The sequence below is a fragment of the Coffea arabica genome, chromosome 8e (assembly GCF_036785885.1).
Source record: "Coffea arabica cultivar ET-39 chromosome 8e, Coffea Arabica ET-39 HiFi, whole genome shotgun sequence".
In the NCBI taxonomy this organism is placed as follows: Eukaryota; Viridiplantae; Streptophyta; class Magnoliopsida; order Gentianales; family Rubiaceae; genus Coffea; species Coffea arabica.
The window spans coordinates 52,632,128-52,649,816 of NC_092324.1; the positions used below are offsets into that span (position 1 = coordinate 52,632,128).

At 36.6% G+C, this 17,689-nt stretch overlaps 2 protein-coding genes across 4 annotated transcripts; both read right to left on the reverse strand.

Moving 5' to 3' along the window:
* Positions 1-142: 142 nt before the first annotated feature.
* Positions 143-8,837, reverse strand: LOC140012561 (protein HLB1-like). 3 transcript variants are annotated; one of them, XM_072060733.1, is made up of 14 exons: positions 8,242-8,837; positions 7,116-7,235; positions 6,135-6,204; positions 5,732-5,845; positions 5,324-5,407; positions 4,123-4,173; positions 3,795-3,824; positions 3,585-3,647; positions 3,385-3,450; positions 3,157-3,285; positions 2,625-2,660; positions 1,952-2,071; positions 1,339-1,376; positions 143-594 (listed from the first exon to the last, which is right to left on the reverse strand). In XM_072060733.1, coding segments are annotated over exons 1-14 (1,377 nt in total). In that variant the 5' UTR covers positions 8,697-8,837; the 3' UTR covers positions 143-593. The 3 variants fall into 3 exon arrangements, with proteins under 3 accessions (XP_071916834.1, XP_071916832.1, XP_071916833.1); XM_072060731.1 differs by having other exon boundaries at positions 1,339-1,530; positions 8,242-8,836; XM_072060732.1 differs by lacking the exons at positions 3,385-3,450; positions 3,585-3,647 and having other exon boundaries at positions 1,339-1,530; positions 8,242-8,836.
* Positions 8,838-11,897: 3,060 nt separating this feature from the next.
* Positions 11,898-15,854, reverse strand: LOC140012873 (rab GTPase-activating protein 22-like). Its single transcript, XM_072061299.1, has 5 exons — positions 15,363-15,854; positions 14,337-14,472; positions 14,135-14,184; positions 13,747-13,800; positions 11,898-13,585 (listed from the first exon to the last, which is right to left on the reverse strand). The coding sequence occupies exons 1-5, from the start codon at positions 15,704-15,706 to the stop codon at positions 12,280-12,282; spliced, it is 1,890 nt and encodes a 629-aa protein (XP_071917400.1). The 5' UTR covers positions 15,707-15,854; the 3' UTR covers positions 11,898-12,279.
* Positions 15,855-17,689: the final 1,835 nt, after the last annotated feature.

The window sequence follows — 17,689 nt, forward strand, 5'->3', positions numbered from 1 at the left end:
TTTAAGAGGGTGCGATATATCAAATTGGAAGTTCGTATTTTTAATGCATTATGACCAAGTCGATCGCGTCTGCATTTTGCGCGTCGACTAATACAAACTGCCTATATTCGTCGTAACAAAAGTATAAAAGTTTCTCAGCATCTGCAGTCCGGAAAAAGCTAATTCTATGTATCAACTAGAGTTTTGATAATCAATTTGTGGTGAAGTTTTTTTTTTATGGGTTGTTGTACAAGGAAGCCACTCTTGAGATGATGTCGAACACAAAAATGGGGGACAAATTTGCCCGACTGAACGCCTAACAGACCTCATAGTCGACAAAAAACCTCGGGACAAATTTTGCCCAACTGAACGTCTATCAAACCTCATGTGACGAGGCTGACTAAAATTACACACTATGATACATGGCCAGCCGCTAAGTCAGATGGTACATCTCAAATCTTCTCGAACAGATTTTGGCATTTCTCATCCATGGCTTGTACAAATTCATCCAGTTATTATACCAGCCAACACATCACTCTTGCGCCGCGCAAATATCGTGTAGACTAGTCGAATTGCATCAAGCCATCCATCCAAATATTCCCAAGAATCAGCAATCTGAGGCAAAGACCAGGTAAGGTATCAGTACAGAATTCAAAAGATGTAGTTGACCACCTGTCTCAACTAAAATGTGCTAAACAAAGGCCGCAATATTACTATCTATGCAGCAACAATTCACTATATACATCCGAAGCCTATCAACTAAAAAGGAAAGGATAAAGTTAGTCCCGGTAACTTAGGGTTTTAAGACTACCTAAGCCTCCAAAGCTCTAAGAACCTTAATGTTATTTCTACAGGTTGACAGAACCCAATCAATAAGCAGACGACTCTAATCATGTCTTGATGAAGAAATCTGCAGGTGATACCTTCTACTGTTATTTACCAAAATCTGATAGGAAATCTAGATCATTCATAATGGATGAAGACATAGAATGCAAAACTGACACAATATGTGGCGAGAAATATCCCCCTACAGAATGGAGTCAGATGGAATTCCTACTGCCGAGTCCATGATTCATGAATAGTGGAACCATATTGACTTTGGTTCATGATACTAGCATTATTACCCAACCACTTGGATTGTGAGCTCATGGAAATCATTAATTATCTTTGATCAGGTGATCCAAGTGCACAAGGTATAATAAAGGGCACAGTTCACAACACTGACAATCAGCCACAGACACATGCAGAACCATAATCTTGTGTTTCTGAGCACTAGGAGAGCTTGCAATAGCGAAAAAGGTAACATCACCATCAAAATGAATGGTAAACATGAGGATTAAATGAACAATCTATTCTTACCAAGAAAACTGGTCCGTGAATTGTATCAATACAGAGGCCTGCACCAGGTGGTAATGTAAGATCAGCACACGTTGACACAGAGGTGATGTCCTGAACATCAACTCTAATTGCTGGTTTACTGGTAGTGCTCATAGTATCTCCAGATTTTGAAGAAAGACTCTGGGCAAGGTGTTTTTGATCGATTTTGGCGATCTGTATGAGAAGCGTTTACCATAACAAACAAATGCCATTAACAAATGCATCTCTGAAGGAGAATGATGGCATCCTCAGTACAGGTCATAAATATCTACAGGACCTCGAAGTAAAGAATTAAATCTTTACTGGTTCAAGCAAAAGGTGACTTCATTTTCTATGAGAAATTTTGGTGTAAAAGACTTTTACAGATGAAGAATGTGTTAAAGTCACAATAAAGAGAAACTTGTCAATTTAAGAGGTCAATCTCCCAAGCCCAACAACTGCTCCAATCCTCAGAAATCAAGAGTTTTAGGTAAGGAAAGGAGTGACAATTGTTTACTGTTATTTTAATTTTTAATATCTAGGAATGATGCTTGAAGAAGCAAACTTATCAGGACTTGTAAACATTACAATAACAACAAAAGACAAAGGGTTGTACCTGTTGAAGGCCTTCATGATTGAGAACAAATTGAGAACGCTTCCAATCACTATGAGGTGCAATTGGATTTCCTGCAGGCGGGGCAGTCAAGTATCCAGCCTTCAGGTAGGGTAGAGGTAGCTGCAAAGACTTGGATCTTGTCAGAAGAACTATTTGAAAAATGGCACAAATTAAATATAAAAAGCAGTATCGCTCCATAACTTCTTCACCAGCTATGAAGGAAATCATCGTAATGACGAAATCAGAAAATGTCCTTGAAAAACAAATATGTGCAAATTGGGGCACTCTCAAACAAATTTCTGTGTGTAATTAAGGGCAAGGAAAAAAGATGAAGTTTATAGAAGTGATTCATCCGTAGAGGGATGATGAATAGTGGGAAATACAGAAACTAGTACATTAGTACCTCAAGATAGGATTATTCTATCAATGGATAACTAAGTCCAAGAAAGGAGAGAGTTGATGGCTTAGCTTGTGCTACAGTACCTTTTCTTGCTTACCTAAATAGAATACAAATAACACTAAAGAAACTGATAACTAATCATATCAGTTTAAAAAATGTGAATCCTCCTTCAAGCAAAATTCTCTTAAATCATTAAAAGAAATCAAATATAGAATTTTGAAATATGGATTGAAAAACAATAAATTAGGAATAAAGTGAAAGAAGCATGCCCACCATGGAACGCACAAGCTTTAAGGCACTGGTGTAAACCTGAAAAAACAAACATCATACCATCTCATGTAGTCAATTTAGCAAAATAGACAAGACATACTCCAGATAATATATTATCCAGACATCCCAGTTAAGTGGAGTAAGAGGAAAATAAGGAAAAAAGTTCTCAACTAGTTCTCTCTGCATTTTCCACTTCTCTTGCAATCTCAAAGCTATCCTTTGGATCTCTCATATACAAACATTCCTCACTAGAATAAAGATGATGAAACAACCACAGACAAAATAGACAGAAGCTATCATGATGCTAAAACCTGTTCATTCCTAGTTATGGAACTGCAACATCAAGAAAGTATGCTAAGTGTCCTCGACAAGGTATAGAGAAATTCCCTCTTACCCAAGCCTAATACTAGAATGTAACAGCAGCCTTCACTGTATTTGACAATATTAGTATAAAGAATAGAGGATGTGATGGAAGCAAGAATTACAATAAATACCAGTGTTATTAACAGGTATGTTTTAGAAATAGCATGTGTACCGAGTAATTAGGTTTCAGTGCATGAGCAGCTGCAATGTAGATCGCTGACTGGCTGTATAACTCATTAGGAGAGACCTCTTTTGCATTAATTGGTCCCCCTGTTCTTGACAAGTCTTCTGCTAATCCATACTGCAAAATGACACACGGTATAAATCAACCACCAGGAATGGAATACTAGAAAGGTAAATGTTATTATAGCACTAAATGTAAAACAAATGCTAAACCAACCAAAACTGTGCCAAGGTTGTAAATAGCCCTATGGAAGTCAAATTGCAACAGTATTGCTGCACGAAACTGCATTACCAGGGAAAAAAAGAAAGAAAGAAAGAAAAAGGATCAAAACCATATAGTGAAAGTCTGCTTACACAAACTAGGTACAAGGCGCAAAATTACACCATTACATTGTGTTTGTTAACATGTATTATTACCTTACTAATCGCAGTTTTCACAATGTTTTGCTTTTCACGGGCAGGGACAATCGCACTGAGTTCCTACATTACATTTAAAGCATAGTTTCCTATCAAGGTGAAGAACATCTAAGACCACAAGTCAAAGAACTAAAACTCCAATCATCACCCTTCTAAAGAAACAGACATAAAACAGATATGGAATTTCTTTTGCAGGAGAAGTATATGCACCTGTAGAGCAAGTCCCCAGTTGTTAAGTGCCTGGTATAAAGAACTTCACAGATTTAGGAAGGTAGAAGTGAATAGTAAGAAGATTACAAGAGACTCCTTGTAAGGACAAATAATAGAACAGTGTAGAAACCTTATTGAAACAAGAAATTGCCAAAAGGAAATGTGTCACAGTTGAAAACATAAAAAATAACATCCTAAGGGTTATACAGTAATGGAAATGCAGTCCCACTTGGGGAAAACACGGATAAACCAGACCCCTTAGGAGGTCCTCAATACTCAGAAAACAGTGATTTCTAAGACTGACATGCTGAGATTTCTCAACAATTACCTGTGGACTGTTCCAGTTGAGATTAACCGCCTTTTCATAATTCTTTGTTGCCTGAAGTTAAGAAGAATAAAGAAATATGTGAAAATGGAATCCCATACTTGTCTCATATTGAACAATGTAATTGGCAGATAGGGAAAACATCTCTAGTTTGATCTGCTTCTCCATAAAAAAAAAGTGAAAAACAATTTACCCCTGGCTTAATTACCGTAAACCAAATGTATCAGCAACCTCGATTATAACATTTATGCACACAAACCCTAGTCGTAACAAAAGTGAATTATCAATTTATGTTTTAGTAACTTCCATTAACTAGAATGAAGTTGCATTCTTATATCCCTTGTCATATTGTTCTTTCCCTGAAGAAATTTTACTTAATAATTTGATTGTCCTCTAGCCTCCGTGATCTCTCCTTACTATAATCTCTGAAATGGTAAACATGTGGGATTAACTTTTTCTATTTCACTATATCGGTGAAATTTCACATGGAATGTAATAGAACTGAAGGAGGCAGGCATGAGTGTGCAAACAAGTGTGCAGGTTCCTTTTATCATAGCAACCAAAAGGCTGCAGCACAGGACAAGGATTCGACAAAAGCAAAACTAAATTTAAGTTGTAAATTAGAAATAATGGACCAAGTAGACTTCTTGTACCTGTTTATGCCAACAATTTATTACTTCCTGATACTAGTTTGTTCAGAGAGTATAATGCATAGTCCAGAGTTGCAAGTCATCAAACCGGCCCTCAATCTATTCTAGTTAAAGATGTGATCAAGTAGAAGTTTCCAATCCCAGATCAGCTTCATATCTAAATTTTGTTTGCAAACAATTGACGGTTTAAAAATTCTCAATCTGTTAATGTAAAGCCATGTGCATGGACTGATGAAACATAATAGTTTTTTTCAAAAAAGAGCCTTGGACAGATAAAAAGATATTAAGGCACATAACACATAAAAGAACAGATATCCCTCATTCTGGTCTAAACGGGAAAGTACCAATCTCAGACAAATATCACAGTGCCCGCTTAGTTCTGGAACATTAGAATTCCAAATCGTACATGTTTTTTTTTATAGATATACTACATCTCTTGTGGTGCTTGCTCATTTAATTTCCACAGAAAGCAGCTATGCATTCACAATCGAGAGACAAGATGTTAATGAAAGACAACCAGCAAGAGGACAAATAAAACAGATAAAACGTCAAACCTGTTTCCAGAGCTCTTCTGCCTCCTTTGTACGACCACGCATCTTTGCTCGATCAGAGATTGCTATAGCCCAATTATAGTAAGCCTGATATTTGGATAATCACAAAAGGAGAAGCATAAATTATCTCTCAAGGTACATCATGGTGTAAAATGCAAAGAAGGTCAGCTGGAAACTCATATTAAGTCCTCCATTTTAAGCATACTAGGAATTTGCAGTTAGATATCTCTAAAGAGAAAATCATATTTTGCTTGAGGTTATCCATACACATGTGCATGTACTTTAGTACCAGAATGCATGAGATGAAACCGGAGGCGAATTATTATGCTACAAAACTGACATACTGTTCAGCGCATGTGCTGGTGGCAGTAACTACAACATTCCAAACATACAACAGAAATTAATACGTACATCATTAAGAGTAGGACAAAGATGTGTAGCTGCCTCGTATTTTTTGCATGCCTCTTCAAGCAATGCATCTTTGGAAGGTGAAACAGAATCAGGGCTAACATTATCTGCACTTTCCTGCATGCAAAGAAAGATTTTGGGGACTGCATCAGATATGAGTCAGACAGCCCTTGGAAACATTAATTTATGTAAGCGCAACAAATAGACTCAGAGCAAATAATTCTGCTAAGATATCCTTCAACTAGGCAATGGGCAACTACTTCACAGCAACTATAATTTAGTATCCAGAAGGCAAGCTTTCTTTCAAATACTAGAATCCCCCCAAGGAAAAGACAAAGGCAAATACATTCACATACTCATCATGTAAAATGGTTAAGACATAGCAAGGAGTTGCAATAGGTCAGACCTGAAGTACTAACGCCCAATTATAGAGTGCATCATAATCGTCTGGATTTCTCTCTAATGCACTAGCATACCTGCATATTAAACATCAACATATATTAACAAATAGTATGCTTTTGTTTCCAACCAGATTCAGAAGTGGAGTTGTAAGACAAGTTCTCACAAGGATTTGATCTTTCTTTTTCTACCCCAGGGTGGAATGCATTGAATGTGGAGTTTAAATTTTTTCAGCTAAATTATAATGACATGATTGGTGAAGTATCAAAAGACAACTCCCCAGTAAAGCTTTTGGAAATAGGTAAAGCATATAGTCCATGCAATTCAACACATTCAATATCTGATCAACTGAGAAGACACTAGTAAATGCGAAACATGCATAGCATAAAGCAATATCATTCTCTAAGTTTAGCCAGTATGTCAAATCATATTGAGCAAATACTTTAGAAGAATAGCAAACTCTGTCTTGGTAACTGAATACTTTGCTCTCCTGTAATGTGATTTAGCCCTGAATACTGATTTTTGGATGGCTAAGTGGTTTATCTAGTGAAATGAAGTAAGAAGAAACTATATAACTGCTAACAAAAATGAAAATCATGGCCCAAGTAGAGTAAAACAAACTAAACAAATACATTGAATAAGAAAGCTAACAGGATTCAAAGAAAAGAAAAGTAACTCTAACATGCTATAAAATTACTTTTTCAACATGTTTGGCACTATTGGAGTTTCCCTAGCAGCCGACAACATGACTGACAACATTTGAGGAAAACTAAATACATATGCTAAGAACGTGAAATTATAAAGAACAAGAAAGAAAAGAAACAATATCATAGATGCAAGTGAAAAAATACACTAGGAAAATTTCAAAACTTCCACATAGGAGCTCAACAGCTGAAAAGAAATTCTAATGTTAAGTCCCTGAAAAATGAGAAGAAAAACCCAAATAACAGCGTAGTTGACAATTTCAAGGTGCAAATCTGATAGCCACCTCTTCGCTGCAAAGGTAAGAATGCGTTGGCGAGACCGACCCTCCTCATCAGCCCCTGTGACGCTATCAAGTAATTCCATGGCAGCATTGTTCTGATCAATATGTTGTGTGCTTTCTTGACTGGAATATTCATAGAAAACATGGAGGATACATTAATGAGAACCAGTGGCATATAGAAAGCATCTCATTTTGCACAAGAACATTTGCAACTAAAATAAATCACAGAAGACAAAAATATAAAAAATTAAGGTTTATCATGCAGAACATTGCAGCAAAAGAACTATTAATACGATAGAGGCCATATCCATGTTAACATACCCATTTCCCCTAGACGCTTCGATCAAGAACCCATAATTAACTAGATGATTTCCAACTAAATGAACTCAAGCTGAAAGTGTGTAAATATTATTGGCAAAGTGCACGACATTTTACCAATTTCAGCACTGTCCTGTTCTGCTGAAACATCATCTATCCAAAATGAAGAAATGACCTTGTATTGGTCATCATAACCTAGCGAGTCACCACAGATGCTAATTATTTCCGTAGCACAGATGGAACCTCAAACATATAGGTAACTTCATCTTTAGCATGCATTGATTTTGGTCAGATACCCTACGCGCATTTTTTCCAAAATGTCCATTTATCCGTGCAGCAGTCCATCCACCCACTGACTTGACCAACTCTCCAACCCGCATATCTTTTCAAAGCATTCAAATAATGTCCAAGAGACATAATGATTGAAACGGAAGCCATTTAAATTGACAAATTATTAAGTAGAGTCCCGTATCACATAGGTTAAAAAAATGTGCAATCTTTATTAGATAGCTTTCCCTCCATTATTACGTATCAAACCCTACATTCTAAGAAGATCATCACAAACATCACTCAGTTCAAAAACTTATTCTAACTTGACAACTTTGGCCTCGTCGTAATTCATTATATTCTAGAAAATCAAATCGAGGAAACAGAAATCCAATCCTATAGCTGGAGAATTAGCATTCAGCTACGTAGAAACAGCTTCAAGATTGCAATTTTAATGGAAGCTCAACTCCAAAAGAATCGATCTCAGCAGTTCTAAATCCTCCTAAAGTCCAAACGAACTTGAAGTCAAGTTTCATGAACTGACCTATGGGGAGTGGCGGTATCTCTGTGATCAGCATCTGAACCACCAGGAACCATCTCACCATTCTTCAATTCATTCAACAATTCTCGCATGGTAAAGGTTCGGCTGCCCTGGTCATTGCCCAGCTTGGAATTGGTCTCCGAAGCGTTGCTAGGCTCCGGAGATTCGTCGGTTTTGGGATTGAAATTGGGATTGGGGTCGGAAATGGAATGAGAATTGGGCGGGGCTCCATAATCGGACTGGATCGAGTTATGGTCATCAGATTTAGTCGATGCCTGGGCATTGGTTATTCCATCTTCTGCTTCTGGATTTAATTGAGTTGTTGCAGTGTCTTGTTCTAACGCATCACTCGGTTGGCCGTTGGCCGACGCATTCTCAACTCCTACGGAAGCTTGGACCGGGACTTCGGGATGGGTAGCTCCGGGTTGTGATTCTGAGAGGTCAGCGTTTGAGGACATTGGTAATAACTTGTGTGTGTGTGTGTGTGTTTCTACAGGGATTGAGAAAGAGAAGTGGGAGAGAAGAACCAGAGAGGAGGAGGAGGAGGAGGAGGAGGAGAGATCTGTAATTAGAGGACTGACTTACCCACTAAAACTCCTGCAAAGCAACGATCTTCCAAAAGCTAACAATCACCAGGGGCTTTGCTTCAATTTTTAAATTTACACTCACCTCCCCTACGGATTGGCACTATTGCAAGCAGATGCTTCCACTTTAGCCTTTTTAAAAATTCGTGCTGCCAGCCCCATTCAAAGTTAATTTTTCACTTATTGTAGGCTGTAGCAGCTAAATTACCTCACCTCCTCCTCATGGTGGGGCTGAATTTACTAATTACTTGATTTGGTTACATGTATCTTACAAGTTTTGTATTTTTTTTGCCTGATTTTAAAAGATTAACCTACTGCAATTAATTTTCTTTTGCTTTTTATTCAATTATTGCATTGTCTATTTATTAGTATTAACTACAAAGACGTCCGTGTATTATGTTTGCTCGAACAGTCAAGGAAAAATCGTTCAAAATATTTTTCACATTTCATTAATAAATTTTTCTCGTTCTTCACTTTTAAAATAGTAATTTTATGTCCCTATCAAGTTGATCAAATTCAATTGCAACCTAGATTTTCAACCATTTTCTATTCCGAATCTATCATGTGACTCATATATGGTCATTTTTAGGCCCAAAAAGGTTATATTCTATTTGTAATTAAACAAATAACTCGGTCCATATCTATTTTTTATCCTTAAAAAAGTAAAATTTGACTCAAACTATATTCATTTTTTCCTTAAAGAAATGAAATTTGACCCCATTTATATTCATTTATGCCACTAAAAAAGTGAGATATGATATATTTTATACATAAAAATGATTGCATATAGGTTACGTGGTGATTTCAAACTAAAAAATAATCGAAAATTTAGGTTGAGACCAAATTTTGCTAACTTAAATTTGTAAAAAACGTGAAGCTAATATTTTAAAAATGAAAGATACATAAATTCATTTGACAAAATATGAAAAATATTTTGAACGAATTTTTCAAAAATTAATATAGAAACTTATGTGATTTTGAAAACATTAAGATAATCTGACGTAATCATTTTACTATTTTAGGAGAGTTTAGCCCCTATTAATTCAATACTTAAATTTAATTGATTCATATTTTAAGATGTTTAAATGAATTTGATAACCAAAAATTGAACATTTAACTTAATTGAATAGCACTGAATTTCATAGGTAAAACTTGTTTCAAAAAAATAGTAATAAACTATTCACTTATCACTTTATCACACACTCAAATGTATCAAATTTAGTACTTAATAATTTTATAATTTAATGGATTCAAATTTCATATTCCAATTTTCAAACTTGAATTTTATCAAATGTGTCCTTAGTTTAGTGTAACAAAAAAAAAGGATAGTTACAATTGCTATTTTAAAAATTTTAAAAAAAAAATCAAAGGCACATTTTTATTGTTCTTTCAGAGAAGATATCGCGAAGAACCATTCTCAATACCTCAAGTCCTCTTCCCCAACACCCGTACCTTCCTTAGGAAAAAACAAAAAAGTCCAAACTCAAAACGGTATCGGTTTAGGATCTATTTGGGATTGCAATGATTTATTGAAAAGTAATTTATCTAATAAAATTTTTAATAAAAACACTTATTAAGTGTTTAATACTTTTAAATATATTATTTAGATCCATAATTAAATAAGTACTTATTGCATTGGATAATGTGTAATTTAATTTGGTTCATAGTATAGGATAGAATAATTAAATTTAACATTTATTTTATAAAACACTAAAGTTATTGTAAATCTACCAAATTTTAGCTTTTACTAGAGTGCTTTTAGCACCAAAATTTTACTCTTAATTTTATGAGATGATATTCACCAAACAACCCAAAAATATTTTTAGCACCCAAAAGTGTTTTTTTTACCAAAAACACTGTAATTTCAAATGGGCCTTAGAAACTGTCTTTACAAAAACTTACAAATTGAGTCCCACTACGACAAACATTAGTTCAGTAACACTTGCTATGAGCAAATGATTTGGAATGAAATGACCTTTTTACCCAATAAAAAGGATAGGAGACATATCCATTTGAGGCAGTGTTGTTAGATCCAAACCAAACCTGTTGATTTGACCATGAACTAGCCTTTTTCTCGAGTTCGTTAGTAACGCAAAAACGCTTTAATCAAAAGACCAATCAAATTTGTCAAAAATCGATCAAATCAATGACCTGGTTTGACTGCTTGATCCGGTTCTCAATTTTTTTTCTTTTTTTTTCCAAATATAATATAAGTTATCTAAATTATAAAACATTCATCTAATTTATTAATAGGAATAAAAAAGCGCCATCTCTTAGTATGAGCATCAAAATCACTCGTACCCTTAAATGTTCTAAACCAATAAGTTTTCATCCCTATTATCTTATCAATTTATCACTAATGATTTCAACTTGTAGCAAAAAGCCATATTCCCAACAAAAAGATCTCAAATTGGGCCTGATTTAATTGTACATGTAATATTTTTGGAAATATAGTTGGCCGAAATATAACCAAAAACTTAATTTTAATATTTTAAAAATAAGAAAAATATGAAATAATTATGACATCACGCTAATGACAACGAATTTTTAAAACCGATCCAACCAGTTCGCCCAGATCTAATAGTTTAACCGAGTTGCTATCCGATCCAAAATTTAACAACATTGATTAAATGTTGGTTTTCTGTTCAGAAGTTTAAAGCAAACATGCACATTCTATCATCTTAACATTTTATCATCTTAGCTCCACGGAACACATTGTTTTGAAATATTATTTGAAATAATTACTGTAACACTTTTTGTAATGTGATGTATATGAGATAAAAAAATAATTAAAAATATAAAAAAGTGAACGGGAAAATATATGTTTATGATGCAAACAAAATATTATTTAAAAACATTTGATATCCAAACAAAGCGCCTGATTTTATTTGAAAAGGTTTTTTTGCCCGACCTCTTTCCTCCGCCTTTTCTTTTCTGTTCCTCTCTTTCCCATTCTAATTCAGTTTCTCCTCTGGCTGTCAATTTTAAAGCACTAAGTACTGACTCTTCTGCCAAAATTCAAAACTTGCCAACCATTTCAAGGAGTAAATACACAACAAACGAGATCAAGACCACTGCCAATGAATGCACAAAACTAGTGTTTGGTGAGCTAAATGCTCAAGTATACATGATTTTGTACTTGAGACCCGCGAATCATTTCAAACAACTAAGCTTGGTAGATCGCTACTTCAGTCAGCAAGTCAGTGCCCAGATTGCAGGCAATACACCATGATTTCATAATTTACTCAAGACAACAACTGCCTATAAGGCTATAAATAACTAGCATCAGAAAATGAACGAAAGCTGAATACCCTGCTTTAAGAGGGCATTTCTCACAAGAAGCAACAAGCCAGCAGAGATTTTGTAAAGGTGGGAGCGGGTTGAGGTTAAAGGGACGAGGAACATCAACTAAAGGGGTAACAAAACGTGAAAATTATTCTAAGACAGTAAGAGTGTCCTATATCTTATCATGGAGGTTCACCACCAAGTCATGAGCATCATCCAAAAGCTTCCAAACATCCAGATTCCCAGCCATGCTGTTGCATTCCCTCATAATTTCATCCATGCTACTGTATTTCTCAATGATCAGCTTCCTTCTTTGCAACACGCAGGCTGCTATGGCATAAAGAAGTAAATCCTCTGTTGGAGGGGCCCTCATCCTCAACCTTCCCCACGCAGATTTTGCTATTCCAGCCCTGATAGCTGCCTGATCTGCCCACATTACCTCCCAGAGGCAAAGGGTCTGCTCAAAATTTAACTCTCTTCTGAACAAAACGACCACCATTCTGTACACGAAAAAGCAATCCTCTGCCTGAAGTTTTTCCAAATGCCTGTACAGATGTGAATCTTTGCATTTTATTATTTTTGACACAATGTTCAACTGTCTACGAATCCCCACCTCATCAAGACGGAAATTATGCCGAGCTTTTCGCATGAAACCCACGAAGCACCAGAAGGCTTCATGATCCTCCTCTACCACAGAGATAATTGGAGAAAGTAAATCACTCATCCCCTGACAATAACCAATCTCAGAATCATATAATGAATAAGCTTCTAGGATGGCAACAAGACGAGCAGCATGATAAATCCTGCAAGGCTCCAGATGATCATAATCCTTTAGTCCAACACTCTCAGCCAATCGCCGTGCCTTGACCTCGGATACCGAGGCCTGAGAAGGTGAATAAATAAGCCATTCACCATTTGCCCGAACAGCATCAAGGCGTATGATCCTTTGCCACGTTGCAAAATCTTCAGATGCAGGGGGTAGCAAGGTACCAGCTGACTTGTGATGACAACATTCAGAACCCTCATCAATATAGCTTTTTTCTGTTCCTTCCTGAGCAATGAAAGGCTGTGTCTCCTCAGGGTCTTCAGAAGATTCAGAATCAGTTGACGCTGTTTCAGGTTCAGAAGCGTTCTCATTGGCAATTCCACTATGATCACCATCATGCTCAACCAAGGAATTGCCCGCTTTAAGAGTATCAGCAACTTCATCACTGTCCTGACCCCCCAACAAATTGTCCGCTTTAAGAGCAGCAGCACCTCTAACTCTGTTCCTGTCCTCGCATGCTGGGCTCAATTCCTCCATGGGAATGGAACTCCCACCACTAACAACATCTTCTAGACCTCGGGAATGCCCAACTTGACTAAAATCACCAGAGTCCTCATTGCTGTCATTTCCAGAAGTTTCCTTCGACTTGAAGCTCTTATCACTACTACTTAAAAGTTGTTGGCACTGTCTTCGCAGGTTGACATACTCTTTTCTGTGATAGCAGTAGATAAAAGAAATGAAAAAAAAAATTTTGAAGAAGCTTACGGTCTATGTTCACAGAAAAAAGTCCATTAGAACTACTTGTTGCCACTTAGTCAATATCATATCATACTTTCTTTTAACTGATTAGTCAAAGTGCCAAGATCGAATTACCGTTTCCGAGCTTTAATGGAATTTCTTTCTTCCTCTGTACTATTCACGTCATAGCTGTAGCAAAAAAATCAATTAAGTGAATAAAGCTTCCATTTTAAACAGCAGGGATGAGATTTGCAAAGAATGAGGGAACTAATACAAACAACAATATATGTAGTTTCTACCATAGCACAGCACTATAACAACAATATATGTAGTTTCTACCACAGGCAAATTGATCTATCAAGCTAGTACTCCATTCAGCATCAACAAACCCCCAATATCAAGCATCTGACATGTTCCTATCAGAACCAGAGCCACACAACACTTGACACCTTGTCATTTAAGTCTTACCAGCTATGACAGACAGGAAAACAAATCGACTGGGGAAAAACATTATGGTGCTTACACTCCAAGAAGGAAAGGCCAAACCTCTGCCCGTATATTTGGGTCAACACCCTGCTCAAACACAAATACCAAACTCAAGTCAGAGCAACAAGCAGATGCATAAGGAAACTTCAATTTCGATAAAGCTACTACAAAGGCAGAAAATTCCAGTGCTGCATAGAAGGCATCAAACTATTTTTATAGATGGAAGGTGATAAACATACCCCACTCCTGGCTTTCTTCAAAAACTTAACACCCCCATCTAACAGCCTACCATCAGTGTCGAAGAAACTCTTCCACTGTTTCTGCAGCAGGGCATGTTTCCTTCTCCTCCTAGACCATGGTGATTTTAGGCTTCCCCTGCAAAAAAGACGACAAAATATTAGGTTATTGAACTTTAGCGCAAAAAAAAAACAAAAAAAGTCTAAAGCAAAGAATGAATAGCACACATAATTCAGCAAAGAAAAAGATGTCAGAGCTCACAATGTCATGGTGAATACGGTTGATGAATAACCGGATTCACATTCATACCACTCCCCTACTAAGAAACAGACTTTCAGGAACAGCTTAAAGTTCCTAGCATCAAATATCAAATTATGCACCCTACTACCAATACTGAACTATCCATCTACTTTTCACTGGAATTTCGTTAACCATGCCCAGAAAAGAAAGAAGAGATGAACGCCTAACAGTATAGGATCAAACAAGGCAGAGAGAGATCGCTAGAGGAGCACTTCTAACATCTGGGATCAAAAAGCCTAAGTCTTCGAATAAATAAAGATAAGGAATCTGAAGAAAATGAAAATAGTCCAGGAAAAAAGAAAAGGAGAACGTTGGGAACTCACCGATCTGCGGAAACTGGTGAGGATGAAGACGAAGAAGAGGAGGAGGCAACGACTAATAAAACCGATCTGAAATGAACCCATGACGAAGAAGAAGATGGCGTGGACGGCCGTGATGAAGAAGGAGAAGGAGAAGGAGTGTTCGAGAAAAATGAAGTGTGACTCCGCCGCAGTGCTCTCATCAACGGTTTATCTTGCATCATCAACATCTACACCTATGTACCTATCCCTAAGCCTACTTCTTTTTTCAGTTAACGACGATTAATTCATTGATCGAGTCCTTTTCCTTTTCCAGCTATTCATCTAGGGTTTACTTCAATTGCAAACGAAGATGACGTACAGATTTCGACCACCCGCGTAAAAATAATCCCATCTTTGTTTTAGAATTTTTGTTTTTGTTTTCTTTACCTACGGGAGTAGACGACGGTGGCGGCCAAGGCGAGACCGGCCATGGCCGTCACGACGATAGCTATTCCGACATTGGAAGCCGGCAATCCAACACTAGATGAGGGAAAACCCCAAAATCCGCCGCCACCGCCGCCGCCTCCCCCGGCTTCCGCGAAAATGCCAATGATCCCTCCTCTCCGACGACCATCACCACCGGAGAAGATATCAAACATCAACAGCAGAAGCGGCAAGAGAACAAGCAACGGCCTTGTCGGCGCCGGAAAGTGAATCGGAATGGTAGGGTTTTCCTTACAAGCGGTCCTTCTCACTCTTCTCCCAAATCCGCGGCTGAACCAAAACACCATCGCCCAACGCTTTAACCGCTTTTCACTTTAGTTGGAGTGTTGGACCATTTTTTTTTTTCAGAACTAAAATAATAAAAATAAAAAATAAAGAACACTCCACACTGATTAATTAAATAATCATGTGTAATAATTTCTCCAGATTTTCTGTATATATGGCTTAGTATTAGTAAAATTTATAGAGACTTTTTTTTTTATAAGTTTTTTTGGGAGAATGTGGGGGCTGGAGATCGACCCTGTTGCTTGCGGGCTGGGATGAGTGTGGGCCCAGTTGATCCATTAAGTTTTTCTTAGTCCCTAATACTACTGCTACTTCATTGCTACCATACTAGTAGTCTTTTTTAAGTGGGGGCGGGTGTTGTCCTTCGCATAGGAATAGGATAATAATCACCGATTTTTGACAAAGTTAATACATATACATAGTAGTGGGTTTTCTGGTGGTAGTCTTTGGTGGGGCAAAGCGGGAGTTCATGGATGGATATGATTGTGACACCAGCTTGCCAACAATTCGTGCTAGGAGTAATACTTTTTTTTGCTAGGAATAATACTTGCTTAATTAATATAATAATAATTAATTTTTTGCCCTTTTGCATTTACCATTTAGAAGGAGAAAATAATTAACAAGATACGATTTGTTGTTTGTAACAATTATTGTGAGGGTGTAATTGAGCCGTTGGATTACCTACAACATGATATGATGGAGCTAAATCTGGGGACATGTAAAACGATTTTGAATCTTTTTTGACGGTATGATTCACGACATAAATGTTTAATTATAGACCAAAATCTATCGAAACATGATCATTATCATGACTCCACAAGCTGTTATTCTGCTATTTTTTTTTTGTAGTTTTATTTATATCTTCAAGAATAGTACTGCATACATTTTGGTTTTATGGTTTATTACAACATAAACTCTTTTTTTGGGGTTTTTTTTAATTTATACCCCGAAAAATATTTCCTTTCTTTTTGGTCCTATTTATATCTTGAAGTAGTAGCAAGTGCACCAAAGGGCCTGATCGGACTTGAATTAGCAGTTAACTAGTTCCATTGCCATATGATTGATTTAGTCAACGTAAGAAAGAAATGTGTGGTTTTTGGTTTGTGTGGGGGCTGCTTTGAATGAGGGGCGCTGTATTTTTTATGTTTTATACGTTTTCTTCATGAGTTTCTCAACCTAGCACTAGCACAAAGCTTTTGATTCCAACTTTTGTGAGGTGAAAAAAATTATTGATAAGCGGGTACTGATAGTAATAGTAATTTAATTTAACAAAGGAAAAAATAGACAGGTGAGGTGGTTATTAGTCAAAGAAAATGATGGATGAGGCAAAAGAGCAGAGAATGGTGTCTGCTCTTCTAGCTGTTGATGATGACTCGTGAAGATGCTGCCAAGTACTAACCAAGCTTTAGGTTACTTTGGGATTAATAATAATAATGCCTAAGTTGTGGTAAAATAAAATGATGGATAGCAGTGGAGTAGCGTCACATGCCACGGCAATAGTCTATACTCTATAGAGAGCTTTTTGTACGAGGGTGCAGGAAGCGGGAAGTGGGCATGCAAAGAAAGATAGGATGGATTTGGATCCAGGAGCACAGGGAGGACCTTCCGATATTTATGGCGGCTCACATGCCATTTCTTTTGTCCTCCATTACGCCAAAGCTTAGGATTTTTTTTTTTCCTTTTTTGATGAAGCAAAATGACGGCTTATTTTGGGAGTTGGAGATTTGGGCAGAAAAGAAAGAAAAAAAAGTTGAGAGAGTCGGTTTTTTTTGGTTTTTTTTAAATAAGGTAGAAAAGAGAGGAAATGGAAGGATTTGGAGGGATAGCACGCTTCTTCTTTTTTTTTTTTTTTGGCATTGGCATTACTATTATTTGTTACAGTTAAAATTTTAGACCCTGTTTGATAATTCAATTCAACACTTAAATTTAATTGATTCACATCTTAATATATTCAAACTGTTTGATAACAAAAAATTGAACATCTA

What these genes read in the sequence shown, in the direction of transcription:
- LOC140012561 (XM_072060731.1), bottom strand. Translation starts at nt 8,696, where the DNA reads ATGTCCTCAAACGCTGACCTCTCAGAATCACAACCCGGAGCTACCCAT. An exon ending in ACTGGGGACTTGCTCTACAG is followed by an intron (nt 3,648 to 3,794) that starts GTGCATATACTT and finishes AATGTAATGTAG; the next exon opens with GAACTCAGTGCGATTGTCCC. An exon ending in ATCATGAAGGCCTTCAACAG is followed by an intron (nt 1,531 to 1,951) that starts GTACAACCCTTT and finishes CTTCTCATACAG; the next exon opens with ATCGCCAAAATCGATCAAAA.
- LOC140012873 (XM_072061299.1), bottom strand. Translation starts at nt 15,706, where the DNA reads ATGGTGTTTTGGTTCAGCCGCGGATTTGGGAGAAGAGTGAGAAGGACC. An exon ending in TGAAGAAAGCCAGGAGTGGG is followed by an intron (nt 14,185 to 14,336) that starts GTATGTTTATCA and finishes GTGTTTGAGCAG; the next exon opens with GGTGTTGACCCAAATATACG. An exon ending in TCCATTAAAGCTCGGAAACG is followed by an intron (nt 13,586 to 13,746) that starts GTAATTCGATCT and finishes CTGCTATCACAG; the next exon opens with AAAAGAGTATGTCAACCTGC.